The 15,519-nt window shown below is 30.4% G+C and overlaps 3 protein-coding genes across 5 annotated transcripts; 1 reads left to right on the top strand and 2 right to left on the bottom strand.

Moving 5' to 3' along the window:
• Window positions 1–3,286: 3,286 nt before the first annotated feature.
• On the top strand, window positions 3,287–4,816 carry LOC107029782 (adenylate isopentenyltransferase 3, chloroplastic). Its single transcript, XM_015231228.1, has one exon. The coding sequence runs from the start codon at window positions 3,464–3,466 to the stop codon at window positions 4,433–4,435; it is 972 nt and encodes a 323-aa protein (XP_015086714.1). The 5' UTR covers window positions 3,287–3,463; the 3' UTR covers window positions 4,436–4,816.
• A 4,366-nt stretch (window positions 4,817–9,182) lies between these two features.
• LOC107029223 lies at window positions 9,183–10,747 on the bottom strand. The gene is made up of 2 exons (XM_015230590.2): window positions 10,656–10,747; window positions 9,183–9,871 (listed from the first exon to the last, which is right to left on the bottom strand). The coding sequence occupies exon 2, from the start codon at window positions 9,842–9,844 to the stop codon at window positions 9,368–9,370; it is 477 nt and encodes a 158-aa protein (XP_015086076.1). The 5' UTR covers window positions 9,845–9,871; window positions 10,656–10,747; the 3' UTR covers window positions 9,183–9,367.
• LOC107029222 (protein WHAT'S THIS FACTOR 1 homolog, chloroplastic) lies at window positions 10,512–14,027 on the bottom strand. 3 transcript variants are annotated; one of them, XM_015230589.2, is made up of 2 exons: window positions 11,037–14,027; window positions 10,512–10,748 (listed from the first exon to the last, which is right to left on the bottom strand). In XM_015230589.2, exon 1 carries the CDS (start codon window positions 13,857–13,859, stop codon window positions 12,630–12,632), a length of 1,230 nt encoding a protein of 409 aa, XP_015086075.1. In that variant the 5' UTR covers window positions 13,860–14,027; the 3' UTR covers window positions 10,512–10,748; window positions 11,037–12,629. The 3 variants fall into 3 exon arrangements, with proteins under 3 accessions (XP_015086075.1, XP_027767618.1, XP_027767619.1); XM_027911817.1 differs by lacking the exon at window positions 10,512–10,748 and having other exon boundaries at window positions 10,875–11,355; window positions 11,456–14,027; XM_027911818.1 differs by lacking the exon at window positions 10,512–10,748 and having other exon boundaries at window positions 10,875–11,355; window positions 12,126–14,027.
• Window positions 14,028–15,519: the final 1,492 nt, after the last annotated feature.

The raw sequence follows: 15,519 nt of genomic DNA, 5'->3' as shown, positions 1-15,519 counted from the left end.
TACAAAAATTCTATCTCATGGATAAACCTATATATATGGTCAACTTTTAAGGTTGAAAAAATAATAGTAACACACACAACAACAAAAAAAAAGGATAGCAACATGTATGATTCGACTTCCATTAGCACTAATTATCTATGTTTATTTTTTATTCTAAAAAAGGACAGTACCTAAATTAGTAATTTGACTTCTCATTAAACCAAAAGCTAAGTGGAAGTTTTCTCATATTAATCAATAAAAACATAATAAAACTACTAGTTTACTACTAGTAGTAGTTATAAGATAAAATATTTTTCTCCCATTTGATGATTTAAAATAGATAGCACATGCATATCAAAACCATGCGTACTGTTTGGTCTTATCATTAAAAAATAATATTCCACAAGTTTTTTTTATGTTATCTTTGAGTTAAATAATTTTTTTGCCCCAAAAGTTGAGTTGTGAACTGTCCCAATAAAATTAGAGCAATCAAGGACAAAAACAATAAAAATAAATATAAAAAATAAAATAAATCATATTCCCATTTCCATTTGATTGTATTGTCAGTTTCTCACCATATAAAACCATACAACAAACCTCGAACAAATAATATTCTATCGATATGAATTGTTATAGGATGATTAATTCAGATTCTGATTCATTCGAATTTGATTAAAGATATCGAATTTGACCCTTTGAAAATGACAAAAGAAAATTATATTGAAAAAGCACACGTTTAAAAACGAATGTCATAATAGGTGAATTCAAATTATTAATTAAATTTTAATACAAGTATCAATATAAAACAGTAATATTCCTTATTTTCTCCATATTTTTTATTGGGTATAACATAGACTTTGTTGTTGAATTAAGTAGGTTCTATTTTTTAAGTTTGATATATAAAATAAAACAGTCAAAAGTAAAATTCAGGTCGTGCAAGAATTTATACTTTAAGAAAGAATCTTGAAAGAGTGGACGTGGAAAAAGTATTATATTACTCCCTCCCTTCTAAATTAATTATCATATTTTATTTCTCAAAAGTTAATTTATCTATTTTTTTTAATTAAATTAAATTAAATCAGTATAAGATTTTAAAAGTAAATTTATACATTCAAAAATTATATAAAAATATAAGAAATTGTAATTTCAAGTTTGTAAATATAAAAAAGTACTATAATTTATAATTTTAAATACATTACAATTTTTAATGACGCTACATATTATTTTTTCAGGTTTTATGTTTTTTAAAATTAGAAAAAAAATTATTAGCAACTTAGTAATCATTATAAAATAGAACAATAATGGTTTTTGGAAATGCACAATCTACTTGTTGTTGCAACCTCCACCATATAATAAATTAAAAATCTCACTTGACTATATATAATATACTCTTAATTTATACTTTATATGTGTTTTATAACTTCTTATTATCTTACACACCTTCAAATTGTCCGATTAACAAAAAAATAATTGAACTATGTCGATATTGAAAAAACAACAAGATGATTGAAACGTTTTAAAAGAAAAATAGTTTTAGTTATATAAGTAATCGAAAAATAATATAATGTAAATATGTTAAAATACTCTATCGAACCCTATACACACTATTGTGACTTATATGTTAACTATACTTATCATCAATAATCACTTTTTAGTGAGTTGGTAAGTAATAATAGATCACTAAATATTGTGAGGGAATGATACTTATTTTTTCATTCTTAAGTAGAGTCACGGGTTTAAGATCTGAGAAGATAATCATCTTTAGTAGATAGAGTTTATATTGCCCCCGAAATAGGACATTTTTACAAAAAATAAAATAAAATGAATTAATTAAACCTTCAAATAGATATTAAACGCCAAGTTAGAAAACAAAAAAGTAAAAACTATGAAAAATTCCACTTGTTTCATACCTATCTATTTGACATTGTAGTAATTTGTCAATCTTTCAAGTTGTGAGGATAGTATAAAAGATCACTTGTTAAAATATATGAAAAATCCTTTTTATCTTCAATACTTCTCACTAACTCCACGATTGCTTATTCCAAGTTGACAAATTAATGTATTATCATACTATATTATATGACCTTTCACAAGACTCATAGCTACATTAGCTTACATATGATTACAAAATTCTTATTTGTTTAGCATAAAAATAAAGGTTCCTACTTTATCACCGTCCATTGTGTCAAAAAAAAATATTTTTTAAAAAATAAACTCAAAGTAGGAAAAAAAAACCATAATATAGAAAAAGAAAAAGAAACACTAGGGAGTGGAACTTGAATTTGGTTTTGGTTCAACTTTTATAAAAAAAAAATAGTTTTTGACAAAAAAAAAATTAGGTATTTTCATTCATTTATTTATTTGAAAAATATATGCTCATCTGACTGCAAAAAATAATTCTTTCTTTCGAGCCAAAAGACTTGTTATTTTAATCAAACACTTCAGCTATTTATATGATTTTTAAATTTTTTTAAAAATTCATTTCTAAAGTAATAAATTTAATTCTAAAATGTATCTTTTATTTTTAATAAAATGACATTTAAAGGCACAAATATATATGATTTATTACTTGTTTTAGATCAGAAATTTTAAGAGAAATTATATAATTAGACATACACTACTATCATATACTATTATTATCCATACTTTCAAAATACTATAGATAAACTATTAATTAAGAGTTTTCAGCATATATTGAGGAAGATACATGTATTTTTACTATACGATACACTTAAATAGAGAGAGAGGCAAGCGAGATTTGTTATGTATTTCGTTCATGCGTGCATGTGTGTGAGAGAGAATCACAAACTGAATACACACTAGATGCATGTATCTGTAAGTACATGTGTGATTCACATGGTGGCGAATGAGATGAAAGGAAGACGAACAAGATTTGTTATGTATTCTAGGTACATTTGAATCTACTTGGATACAGTGTATTTACAATAAATTATATCTAATTTTGATCTCATAACTCTAAGATATATGTATTCGTACATATCAAAATCTGATAAGATTCATAATATTATAAACTAAAATATATCGAAGTAATTAACTCCGAAACAAGTGAGACATATGTAAGTCTTCTTAAATTTTAATAATATATTTTATTTTTAAAAAAAATATGTATCAAGTTAAATTATATCATGTAAATTGAAAGAGAGAAAGTACTTTTTAACACCCACTTTCAACCATTGGGACCTACAATATGACACTTTTTCATGAATCAATGATTGCTATATCATTTATGATATTCCTTTTAGCTTTTGGAGCATTATATAAAGCTGACAAACCATTACCACCCAAAGACTCAAAGAAGAACCATTTCTTTCTTCAATTCAACACATTGTCAATTTGCCGCATTCTAATTCATATAAGGTACTTCCCTCCGTACCCCATTTTTGTCATACCCATACAAACTCATATAGTCGATCCCGATTTATTTGAGACTGAGAAAAAAGTTACTCCTAGTATTTTATTTATTATGATTGGCATGATGAACTCTGCACAAATGTGCAAACAAGTAAGATGGCAAAATTTGCTACACTTGCAAAATTTTCTTCAAAAGGACAAGGTTGTGGTGGTCATGGGGGTCACCGGCGCCGGAAAATCAAAACTCTCTATCGACTTAGCCACTCAATTCGATGGAGAAATAATTAATTCGGATAAAATACAAGTGTACAAAGGTCTTGATATCGCGACAAACAAAATAACAGAAGAAGAACGTTGCGGTGTACCACATCATTGCCTAGGGGTAATTGATCCTTACAAAGAATTCACCACTAAAAACTTTTGCAACATGGCTTCATTTACCGTTAACTCTATAACCAACCGCGGTAAACTTCCTATCATTGTTGGAGGGTCAAATTCATTCATCGAGGCATTTGTCCACAACAATAACTCATATAATTTTAGTACAAGGTACGATTTTTGTTTCCTATGGGTCGATGCATCGATGAACGTGCTAAATTCGTTCTTATACGAACGAGTAGATAAAATGGTGGATCAAGGAATGGTGGATGAGGTAAGACAAATTTTCAATCCAAAAAATATGGATTACACCAAAGGTATTCGTAAAGCCATTGGTGTCCCGGAATTTGACAGTTACTTTCGTGCTGAACTGTCAAATTCCGTGGACAGGCAAACTCTTGAGAAGATGCTAGAGGAAGCGATTACTGAAATAAAGATCAATAATTGTATACTGGCAAGTAAACAATTAGAAAAAATTAAGCGATTAATTAGCGTTAAAGGATGGAAAATCCATCGATTAGATGCAAGTGAAGTATTCAAAAAACAGAGAATAGCAGAGGAAAAAGAGGCAGAGGAAATATGGAAGAATATGGTGATGGGACAGAGCAGAAAGATAGTGCATAAATTTTTATACGAAAATTATAGGAATTCAATGGTTTATAAAAGTGATGGGACAGCCATTATGGCAGCAGCATCTCACTATTAAAAAGCGAACTTAATCGTCAAAAACACATCTAATCACATTTTCACGAGTTTCATATTTTAACTATTCATTGTTCGATGTACCTATATAAAAGATCATTCATTTGTATTAAAACACACCTCGATGCTGAGTTGGCATACATGTGTCAGGTCAGTATTGAGGTGTATTTTTAGTACAGTGATAATGATAATTTAGATAAGTACATGAAATAATAAAGAAAGTTAAAGTACGAAACTCGCAAGGAAAAAATAATTTTGATGTATTTTTGACGATTAGCTCAAAGAGAAAAAAAGAAGTTGTGTTGTTGCATTAATCTAAAGACTTTTTTTGTACAATAGTTGAGCATGATGACCAGTTTTGGGAGATAACATTTATATATGTCCACTACCAGCTAGCTATTTAGCAATCATATAGTTTTATAGTATTTTTCACTGATCACTATTGTAACTACATAAGACTGTAACCTTTTTGCTCTGATAATAATTGACACAGATATTAAAATAAATATTTTATGAATGGTTGTGGAATGTTTGCAAGTAGGGCGGTTAAAAACAGAATCGAAATCGATAAGTCGAATCGATAATAAAGTTAGTGGTTTATAGTATTGGATTATTGGTTTAGTGATTTTATAACGGGTTTGATTTTTTTAGTTATTAGGTTATTGGTTTTTAACGGTTTAAAGTTTTTTCTTAATGGGTTAACTGATAACCCAATAGTAAATTAAATAATTATATTTATACCATTTTGTATATAAAGTCCTCGACTAGGAGTTTAATTTCCTACTTTTATTTTCGATTATCTCAAATACTTGATTATTCTATAATGTAAAAGTATTTACTTTTGAGCAAGATGTAACTTGTGAACTCAAGTGCATGGTTTATTTGGTTTGTCACCTTGTTTCTAAGTGATTTTCAATGTTTTTTCTTTTGTGTCAAATTTTAATGGTTAAATCGATAACCAAATCGATAACGATCAAAAATCGATAAACCAATAACCGATAAGCCAATATCTTAATGGTTCTATAACGGTTTAGCATCTCTACAAACCGATAACCAATAAGCCAACTCGATAAACATCAAAACTGAACCGATCAATACACAGCCCTATTTGCAAGTAGTATTTCTTTTATGATTAAGAACTAATTAATTACTACTCCTATTTTAATTACATGTCTTAGTTTAATTGCAATGTTTGGATGAGAGTCCAAAAGAATTTTTAGAATAGTATAAACTTAAAATGAAGGTGTTTATAATATATTAAAAGTATGCTTTTAAATCTTGTAGTTATATTATTCTTATAAGTCAGTATCATATAGCTTAACTTATTAGTAATAATTAATAAGAGAAGTCTTGAAAAACGCTCTTAAATTTTGTACGAGTTATTTCTAAATTATTATCAGTTTTAAAAAACATTATTTTATTTGACTAGCTGAACTTAAACATATTTTGGATCTTGCAATGAGTGATATACAATCTTAAAGTTTCACTAAGTCTAGGAGCGTTTTCAACCAGTGGCGGAGTCAGATTTTCAATAAGAGAGTTCAAAATCTAAAAAAAATAGACACACGAAGTAGCCGCATATACTATATACCTAAAAAGTTATTTTAACCATGTGTAAATAATATAATTTTCCGTCGAAGGGGTTTCGCATGAACCCCCTAATTGTAAGGTGGCTCCCCCACTCTTTTCAAACACTTATCTCATCTTTTTACTAAGAGTTATTTCATGCTCCTACAATAGTTTGACATTATTTGTTATGTCATAAGACAGATCAGGGTTGTATCTAAGTTTAGTTAATCAAACAGAGGAATATTGTTAAAGTTATTAATAATTTGGGATCAAAACTAATAATTTATATCAAATTTAAAAATATTTTAGATACTTTTCTCTAATAATAATAATAACATATATATCACAAAAAATGGAGGGGTTAATTGGTTACTCTTGATAAAAAAATTATAATCATACAAATATTATAATCTGCTTAAAATTAAAGTTTCATGTTTGATCTTTTCTTAAACGTTATATTTAGCTAAATAATATGACATAAATTAAAACGACAGAGTATTTTGTACACACTGCCCCCACATAAGATATGAAGTAGCTTTCATTTACAATTTGTGTATATCAGAAGGATAAGATCCGTTGCATTTTTATTAGTTGGATGGGATTGCTAGTATCAAGAAATCACACAAAAAAAAAATAATCAATTTTTGTTTTTATTTTTTGTGACTAGACATCATATATAACATAATAATAGTTGCAGATATTTTGCTACACAATGGAAGTGCAGGTTCCATTATCACTATGCAATAGTATTGGGAAAATGAAGCCTATGGTTACTAATTGAACTTTTTTTATAATTTAGTTGATTGATTACTTAAATTTTTATTGGTTCAGGTCGATGATTCATGAATTTAAGTTTTTTTAAAATGAACTTTATGATATATATATATATATATAGTATGAATAATTTTTTTATAATTAAAATAATAAATTATAAAAGTGTTTAGATTATCATTTTGTAAATTAGAGAAAACAAGTGAGACATGAATACAAAGTGAGATGTTAAAATGTGCATTGCGAAAATTAGAGCTAGATTGGCATTGGTGCTAAAACTGCTTATTTTTTAGAAGCATTTTTTTTTTTTAAAAAAAAAGCTTTTTAGAAAAGTCTTTTTGGAAAGAAAAATAAAACAATTTTTGTTTGGCTAATATATTTGTAAAGTGCTTTTGATAAGCAAAGTGAATTTGACTAATCTTTTTTTTTTAAAAAAAAGTATTTTTAAGAGTCAAATTATACAAAAGGACAAGTATTAATGTATTTTTAATATTAAAATTATTTTATAGAGAGAAATTGTTTTGAATATATATTCAAAAAGTTCTACTTAAAGTTTTATTTTTATTAAATTAAAATGTACATATTCATTTTTCAATCAATATTATATAGATAAATAAAAATAATTAAATATGGGCTTAATATTAAGATGGTGATTTATATACAATTTGAAATAATAATAATAATAATAATAATAATAATAATAATAATAATAATAATAAACATCAACGAAAATAGAAAATTTATTATATAAAAATAAGATTCTTAAATGAAACTTAACCAAACTTATGAGTATGTTGATAACTATGTAAATATAGAAGGAATATTTTGGTCTTGATAAGTTTTTGCTTTTGCCTTTTTTAAGAAATAGAAATTTTTAGTTTCTTTCCAATAACAGAAAAATTATTTTTACGTCCATTTAAAAGCAATTTTATTGATTATTCAAACGCCTATTTCTTATAAAAAAAAATCTCAAAATAAATATGTAAATATTTTTTTTTATATGGAGCATTTAGTTTTTAATTGAAATCAAGTAAAAAAGTATTATAGTATCTCTATTTTTTTATACAATACAAATTGTAGGAAAGCATGAGGTTCTTCTTTTTGTTTTCTATTGTAGTTATACTTCCTTATGAATAGTATAAGCAATTTTGGTAAGGTGGGAATAAACTTAGATAAATCAATCAAATCAGTCATAATCAGCATGTAATTTCATATTATTATTTTGGTATACTATGATACTTTATTAGTCAAACACTACTTTATTCCACATGTGTGCTATTTGTGGATAGTGAATTTAACAAGTTACACCCCCCCCCCCATATAATTTGAGATTTTAACAATCATGTTCTTAATTTTTTAAACATTTCTTTAGAAAGAGGAAAAGTCCCATCAAATTTAGTAGTGGCTATATTTATTTATTTATTTTGGTACTAGTAGTAGTAGTGGTTATATGAACTATAGTATATATTGATTATTGGTACAAAGAATAGAGTATATTTATTTGATTGACTTAGCACAAGCTATTTTTTTAACATTAAGTATTTGCCCACCAGATGTAAGGCCAAAGATAGTGGTGTCTTTTCAAATTCTATTTATCGTGGATACGTTACAGAAAATGGTGAGTTCAAACTAAATATAATTTATGTATATATATTTCTTTTGTTGCATATATACGTATAAACGAGATTTTTTTTTTATTTTTCATTTTGTATTTATTTTTCAAGTTCTTATCTCAATAAAAGATACGTGTCTCAATTCAGAATTAAAGAGTCAAGTTTAATTAGCTAACCATGATTAGAAGTAGAACTATAATAGTTTCATATATTTGCTCCCAAAAGATTTGGCAATCTCAAAATTCTAGCTGTACTAATTAAAATAAAATTAATAAACAATAAAAGGAAAAAAGATTAATGTACTTGTCTATCATTTTTTTAATAATTATTTACCAACAGGAGAAAATCGAAAAAGAGAGAAGTATATAAATCCTTTTTTATTATTATCAACCACAATTATATTTAATGTAGTGTAAGTAGAATTTTGGGATTGTCTATTTGTAATTTTTTTATCATGGTTAGAACAAATTGAGAAGAATTGTATCCTATATGCATAATTCGAATTGAAAATAATAAATTAAGTTAAACTCACAAACCTATTCTAGATCTATCTTCTTGCAAAAAAGGGATTTCTCAATTTGAGCTGAGTGTGTTACATTTGGTAAATTTTCCATTTTCAATATCTTATCTGACAAGTTTAAAATTAAAATTGCAAGATCTAAAGGACCATAAAAACATATTTAAATTACAATTCGAAAATCTTCATTAATTTCTTAAACGTTGTATCTAGTAAACCTAAAACACTTAAGTTGAGACAAGAGACAGAGGGAGTGGGAAGTTACAAAGATTAGCACAAAATTCAATGTAGACGATCACATAAGTTTTATTTCTTTTACTTCAACTAACACATTACAGATTTCTTTTTAATCAAGCATTAAATGAAAATACTAGGTTACTCTACTTTCTTATACTTTTTTTTCATTTGAAGAAATGTAGTTAATAAACTTAAAACACCACAAGTCAAGGTATGTTGAGATGGTGCATCATGGGTGAGGGGGTAGCATATGACTATCGGCCCCCCTCGAACCGCACTCGAACGTAATGTTGCAACCTGGATCAACCAAGACTGTGTACTGGTGGACAGGCCTAGACAGGAACAGAGGCAAACGAACCAGCAGATCACAGACACATTCGCTGTCGACTTGTTTCATCCACCTGCAGCAGTTCTCTTCTGCAGAACTTTCCTTGTACTCGTGGTGATGATCATGCCTGCGTCTGTGTCTTCTTTCTGAAGAGCCGGGAGGAGGTGGTGGGGAAACTAGCAGAAAAGGGGATGGTGGAGATGGTGGAGACGCCGGATTTAATGGAAGCAATGAACATGCATGATTCACAAGTGCAAATTGAGAAGGACAGAGAGGACTAGGTTGGTTAGTCACCCATTGGCTTCTTGATCCACTTGGGTGCACCACTAGGAATAATGCCACAATCAATACTATCTTCGAAATGTTATGCATGTCCATCTCCGTGATTGACACAACGTTCTTCTACTGACACAAGAAAAAAACAGCTTTCAAGGTCTTTGCTATGTTACTTACTAACAGTTAGAAAGTGAAGTACTTACTCCTGCCAACAATCTATCTTTCAGTTTCACTTATATAGACTAAACCAGCATCACAAGTTTTTCATGTCATCAAGTTAGGTATTGATTTTCAGGTTTCATCAGCCAAAAGAAATTGAAAAACAGATATGAGTGAATAGGTACATACCTGCAGTAGAGCGTATTAGGTCAATGGTTGAGGAAGCCTCATTCTTTTTGTGTGAAGGATAATTTTTTCTCAGGTAATGTTTACTTGAGAAACACAAAAATTGATTCAACTGAAACCTTCCTAACTAGTAAAAACATAAACAAATAAACAGAAATATTAAAAATCCATCCTTTTCTTGTATATTTCCAGTACTCCTTATCTAGGACCTGTTGAGGAAGGGGAAGAATGAGTAATGTCATAAGAGAGAAATCACCACATCCGATGTTTCCGATCAGCTTATTATTCTAAACTATTTAACTGTATGCAATGTTATAGCTAGATCATAGGATCAGATCTTGTTCCAAAATCAAAGATCTCTCCGAACAAGTAAAAGCATATAGAATACAGAATTAGACAAAACTATTACCTGTTGAAAAACATAAAGACAAAGCAAACTATAAGATATATCATTCACAATGAGAAGGGTCTGGGTTTTATTTCTAACAACTGCTCAAATACAATAAGAATTTCTATTACTATGGGAAATCAATGAAAGGGGAAGGACGATAGCAAGAATCAAACTCACACTTATTGTGTGGAAGACTCCCGCCAATATCACTAGTAGACTGTAAGCCTTGGTGATAAGAAAGGGTTGAATAAACAAAAATGACTCTGTTTCCTGCACAGACACAAATTGTGACATGAGTACATAGGTCAGCATTATTGAGGTACAGATGTGAGACACCCTTAATACATAAGCTTGGCTATAGTTGTCGAAAAAAAATGATGTAGCGGGATGAAGGAGTTTGCTATAAACATAATATACTTCCAATGCCAACAGATAAATGCAGGTCCACTAAGTACAGCCCTCAACGATATATTTATGAAATCAAATTACAAATTGGAACTCTTCAGGAAACTTTGAGATCGTAAAATATTGGACTTTCAAGAAACTAGAAGCAAATACATGTGATAGTTTCTGGCAGCTATGACAATCCCAGGAGATCCAAATAGTGCATATTGTCAAAATTGTGCTAATTTGGTATATGATCAATGATTTCATTGCCTCATATGATATCTCTAGTCCCACGATCCTGGCATCACCATCTCTCATTATGCACTGGGTCTATACGAGGGTTGCCTCGTCCACAAAACCATGTTATATTGGTAAATTCGCAACAGCACACCATACTCCATTTGGCAACACTCTAATTTACTGTGAATTCTTCATCATCAATGCTCACTTCTCCCTTCCAATGGAACCATCCACATTGAATTGACGATGCCTGCAAGAGGAAAATGCACTCAAAATGTTTTTTTTTTCTGAATAATATTGGAACTTCCAACTTGTTGCATAAAGAGCAAATCTAATCTCTGGCTACACACTGGATGGAATTTGTCCTGTGGGTGACCCCAATCGGCATTGAAGCATTCTGTTCCGATGTGGAGACATAGAATCTCAGTTCAGAAGCTATGTTAGGTTTCATAGGTGCTCTCAACAGTTTGCAAGTTGCAACTATTCACTGAACCATGCACGATGAACCAGATGAAAGTAACAATTGCTAAAAGGCTTTTAGGACAAATATCCAGCTCCATCTGCTATATTTTGGTTGGATAGATTTTTCAATTTTTGAATATGGGCAGACCAGGAGGCAGGAACGGAACTTGATAAAATCAGAAAGTCCAAAAATGATTATTGGCTTAGTAGTAAATGGAAGATAGCTGATCAACAAGAAAAAGGAAAAAGAGAGTAAGTTGAAGATATGTCAGTATTATCCTCCGTCATGGGGCAAAAGGAGAGAGATGGTTAAGTTCTCATCATTTCATCCCATACATAATATCCATAGCAACTCGTGCAGCTCTAAAGATAATGGATGGGAAACAAACGAGCTTAAAAATGAGAGATGTGAGGGTATGGGAGTGGAGAGAAAGAAAGAGATGCATGCCAAAGAAGGTTATAAAAATGTAACGACTGCAGTAACAGTTGGTGTCAAACCATGTGAATAGTTGTCAGCTCGAAGAAAAAGAGGAGATTGTCAGGTCGAACATAGATTACCGTAAGAAGCAATAAATTTTCAGACTGAGAATGTTGATACAAATTTGTGAAGCTGTGCTTCTCGACAAATTGTCCCGAAAATCTGAAAAGATGCAGTTGCTTAGCAACACAGTATCTACTAGATCATATTTATTCTGATAATATAACTGAAAATGAGCAGTGGCACATTTCCCAGAACTCTCTGCTTTGTGAGTCGGCAGTCACCATTATAACAAGAGTTTGCACAAGAGTATGGTAAAACCCAGATCCTGAGGCAAGTATAATTTTGCGGAGAAAAGAATGACTTGATATAAACAACTGAATCATATGCAAGGCATCTTTTGGCTTCTTTTATAAAAAAGAGTCTTCTTTGAGTTGTAGCATCTTCAAAATCAAAATCCCCTCACAGAAACCCAGGAAATTATATCGGGCTTTGGCTTGCGAAACTACATACTAGGCCTCCTTTTCTGACATCACTAGCAATTATACATACACCCAGCCTGCCTTTCAAGATGACGTTAGCAATCAAAGCACAGCATCTTCCTCTTCACATTTGTGGTAGTCTAGATCATTATTGCTGACTGCCATCATTTCCATGTCCTTCTGAACCATCTCTCCCTGCAATCTCAAGAGCTCATCTTTCTGTTTGTGGCCCTCAGCAAGTAACTCAAGAAATTTGTCTTTGATCTCAAGAAGTGGGTCTCGATCTATCAGCTCACCATCCTTGTATGCTTCCCTAAGCATTGCAGTTTTAATCCCACACTTCAACGAAGTATAGAATATCCCCGAATGCCGAGTAAATACATTTGAGAATGCATTTGAGAACATATACTCATCACTAAACTTGCCTAAAATGGGAATGGGAATCCTCTTATAAAGAGAAAGCGATAGCAACTCGTGGAAAACCCCCACATTCCTCTTCTCCATCTCTCGTGAAGACTGTTCCAAATGCGATACATCATCATATGGTGATACATAAGGTAGCTCCATCCAATCTCGAATCCACTCTCTCACTTCCTTCCTAATGAAAAAACCCGGTGGAAGTTTCCAGTTAAATGCTGGCCTAGTTCTGATTCCTGTTAACCTCGATTCCTCCTCAGCTCTTAGCTCAATCACCGACTTCGCAAATTCTGGGTTCCATTTAACCAACTGCAAGAATGATTTCCCCTCCCCAGGTTCACCAATTAAGTTAAAATATTCCGGATATTTTGGCACTAAATTTACTAAAAGATCATTCGGGAACCCGAATTCCCTCTTCACCTGTACTAATTTATCAGCAGTTACAACCTTATCTTTAGACATCATCAAAAGTTTACATAATTTAGAAACCAATAAAGATTCATTTTTAACAAAAATCCTACTCTCCTCTTCCAAGAATAGTCTTAGTCTTTCACTGGGTCGAACAAATGAGACCGGTTCTGATTTGGGTCTGACCCGATCCAGATATAAATCAAACAAACCGGGGTTCCAATCAAGAAAAGTTTTGATTTTTACTTGCAACCCCAATCTTTCACGTCGTTTCTCAAAATAGTGAAGAGGGATTACCTGACCCGGCTCGTTTAGCACTTCTTTGACAACTCTTGCACACTGCTTCCACTTCTTGTCGTTTTCAATGGCTTGGTCTAGCTTTGGGTCCTTCCGCCATGCCACTTTCAGGCTTGAAATTGATGCTTTGAATTGCATGAAAAACCCATACTCATGGGATTTCCGGTTAGTGCTTCTGAGTGAATGTACAAACCGATTACTGAATTGCATTTCTGGTTTTACGGTATTTTGGTACAATCGAAGAACAGAAATGCGAAGGATTATGGATTCTAGGGTTTAGGGTTTTTGACGTGATTTCGGGGCGACCCGGAAAGTTCCTACTGGAACGGGTTTGGTTTGGGCTTGGGAGTCATACAAATACAATGTGTTTTCTTTTAGGGAAAATTATGCACATAGTTCATTAGCTAACATAGATATACTTTGAATTAATTATGGATCACGACTTAATTTTAGCTATACTTTTGCCGCCTCTCTTCTCTTTTGTATATAAATGCAAATTATATATGTATATATAAATACAGTTAGCCTCTCTCCATTCTCTTCCCTCTCTCGCTCATCTCTCTTCTCCCTCTTCCAATCTCTCTTCTCTCTATCTCTCAATCTTGCTCACCAAATATACTAATATATATGTATACCAGTTACATATATGCAATATGTAGTTAATCTAACATATATACATATAATATATAGTTCACCTATCTCCCTTCTCTTCGCTGTCTCACTTGCTCCTATCCTCCCTCTCCCTAGATTACTCGCCTCTCTCCTCCCTCTTCAATCTCCCTCGTCAGATATACAAACACATATGTATATCAATTATATATATACAATTATTTAGATAGATATACGTATAGAATTGGACAGATATACATATACAATTTGTCTCTCTCCGCTGTTTGCCCTTTCTCGCTAGCCTCTCCCCTCTGTCTTCTGATCTCGCTCACCTCTCTCCTCCCTCTAACATGTAACTACGTATAGTAATTAGCAAATTATAGCTATCAAACATTATTAAACTATATACAAAATTTCCCCTTTTCTAATGTTGATGTGTGGTTGCAAGGGGTGTCAATGATAGTTTCGGAAGATTATTTTATAAATTTTATATTATATTTATTTTTTAATTATTGAATTTTACAAAAATTAGTTCCTTAAAAAATATTTTATTGTTTTGGTTTTTTCTTTTGAATATGTGGATTTCATTGATTTTGATAAAAAGAAAATTAAAAATCTTATACAAGATTTATAAGTTCAAGTTAGAAAATGATATAATACTTACTTTTGTAGATTGTTTTACAATGATAATAAATTGAGCATGAAAGACGACCAAAAATAGAATTGTATTTTATTATATTTTATAATTATATTTTATAATAGTGTAAAATAAAGTCAAGCAAAATCAGAATCTTTAGATAATATAAGAAAAAAAAATTAATCAAGATGAGATTCAAGAATTAAGTCTATTGAGATACCTACTTGTCCATAAAAAGTAGAAGTAACTTTAGGGGGAAATTCAGAAAGTATTTAGCCTTACAATTTGTCATTTTTTAACAAATATTCTTAAGAAAAAAAATCCAAAGTCCTGAAATTAAAAGAAATCTACTTTTTTAACCAAATTCTATTTTTTGAAATATTTAAAAAATTATTTATTTATCTAAATATTTTATATTTTATATAATAAAAAATGGTCTAAAATATCCTTTAATTATGCAAATTGGCAAAAAAAACACCCTTTTCTACCTTTTGGGCCTTAAATGCCCTTGACATCAACATTTGAGTCTTTTTGCCTTCATCTTTAACAACCTAAATACATTAACGACGTGTCATTATCCTATTGGTTATCCTAAAACTAATTAAACTAATTAATATATATATA

This window comes from Solanum pennellii, chromosome 9 (assembly GCF_001406875.1).
Source record: "Solanum pennellii chromosome 9, SPENNV200".
NCBI lineage: Eukaryota > Viridiplantae > Streptophyta > Magnoliopsida > Solanales > Solanaceae > Solanum > Solanum pennellii.
The sequence above is the reverse complement of the archived record's forward strand: the minus strand, read 5'-3'. Positions and strand labels throughout refer to the sequence as shown.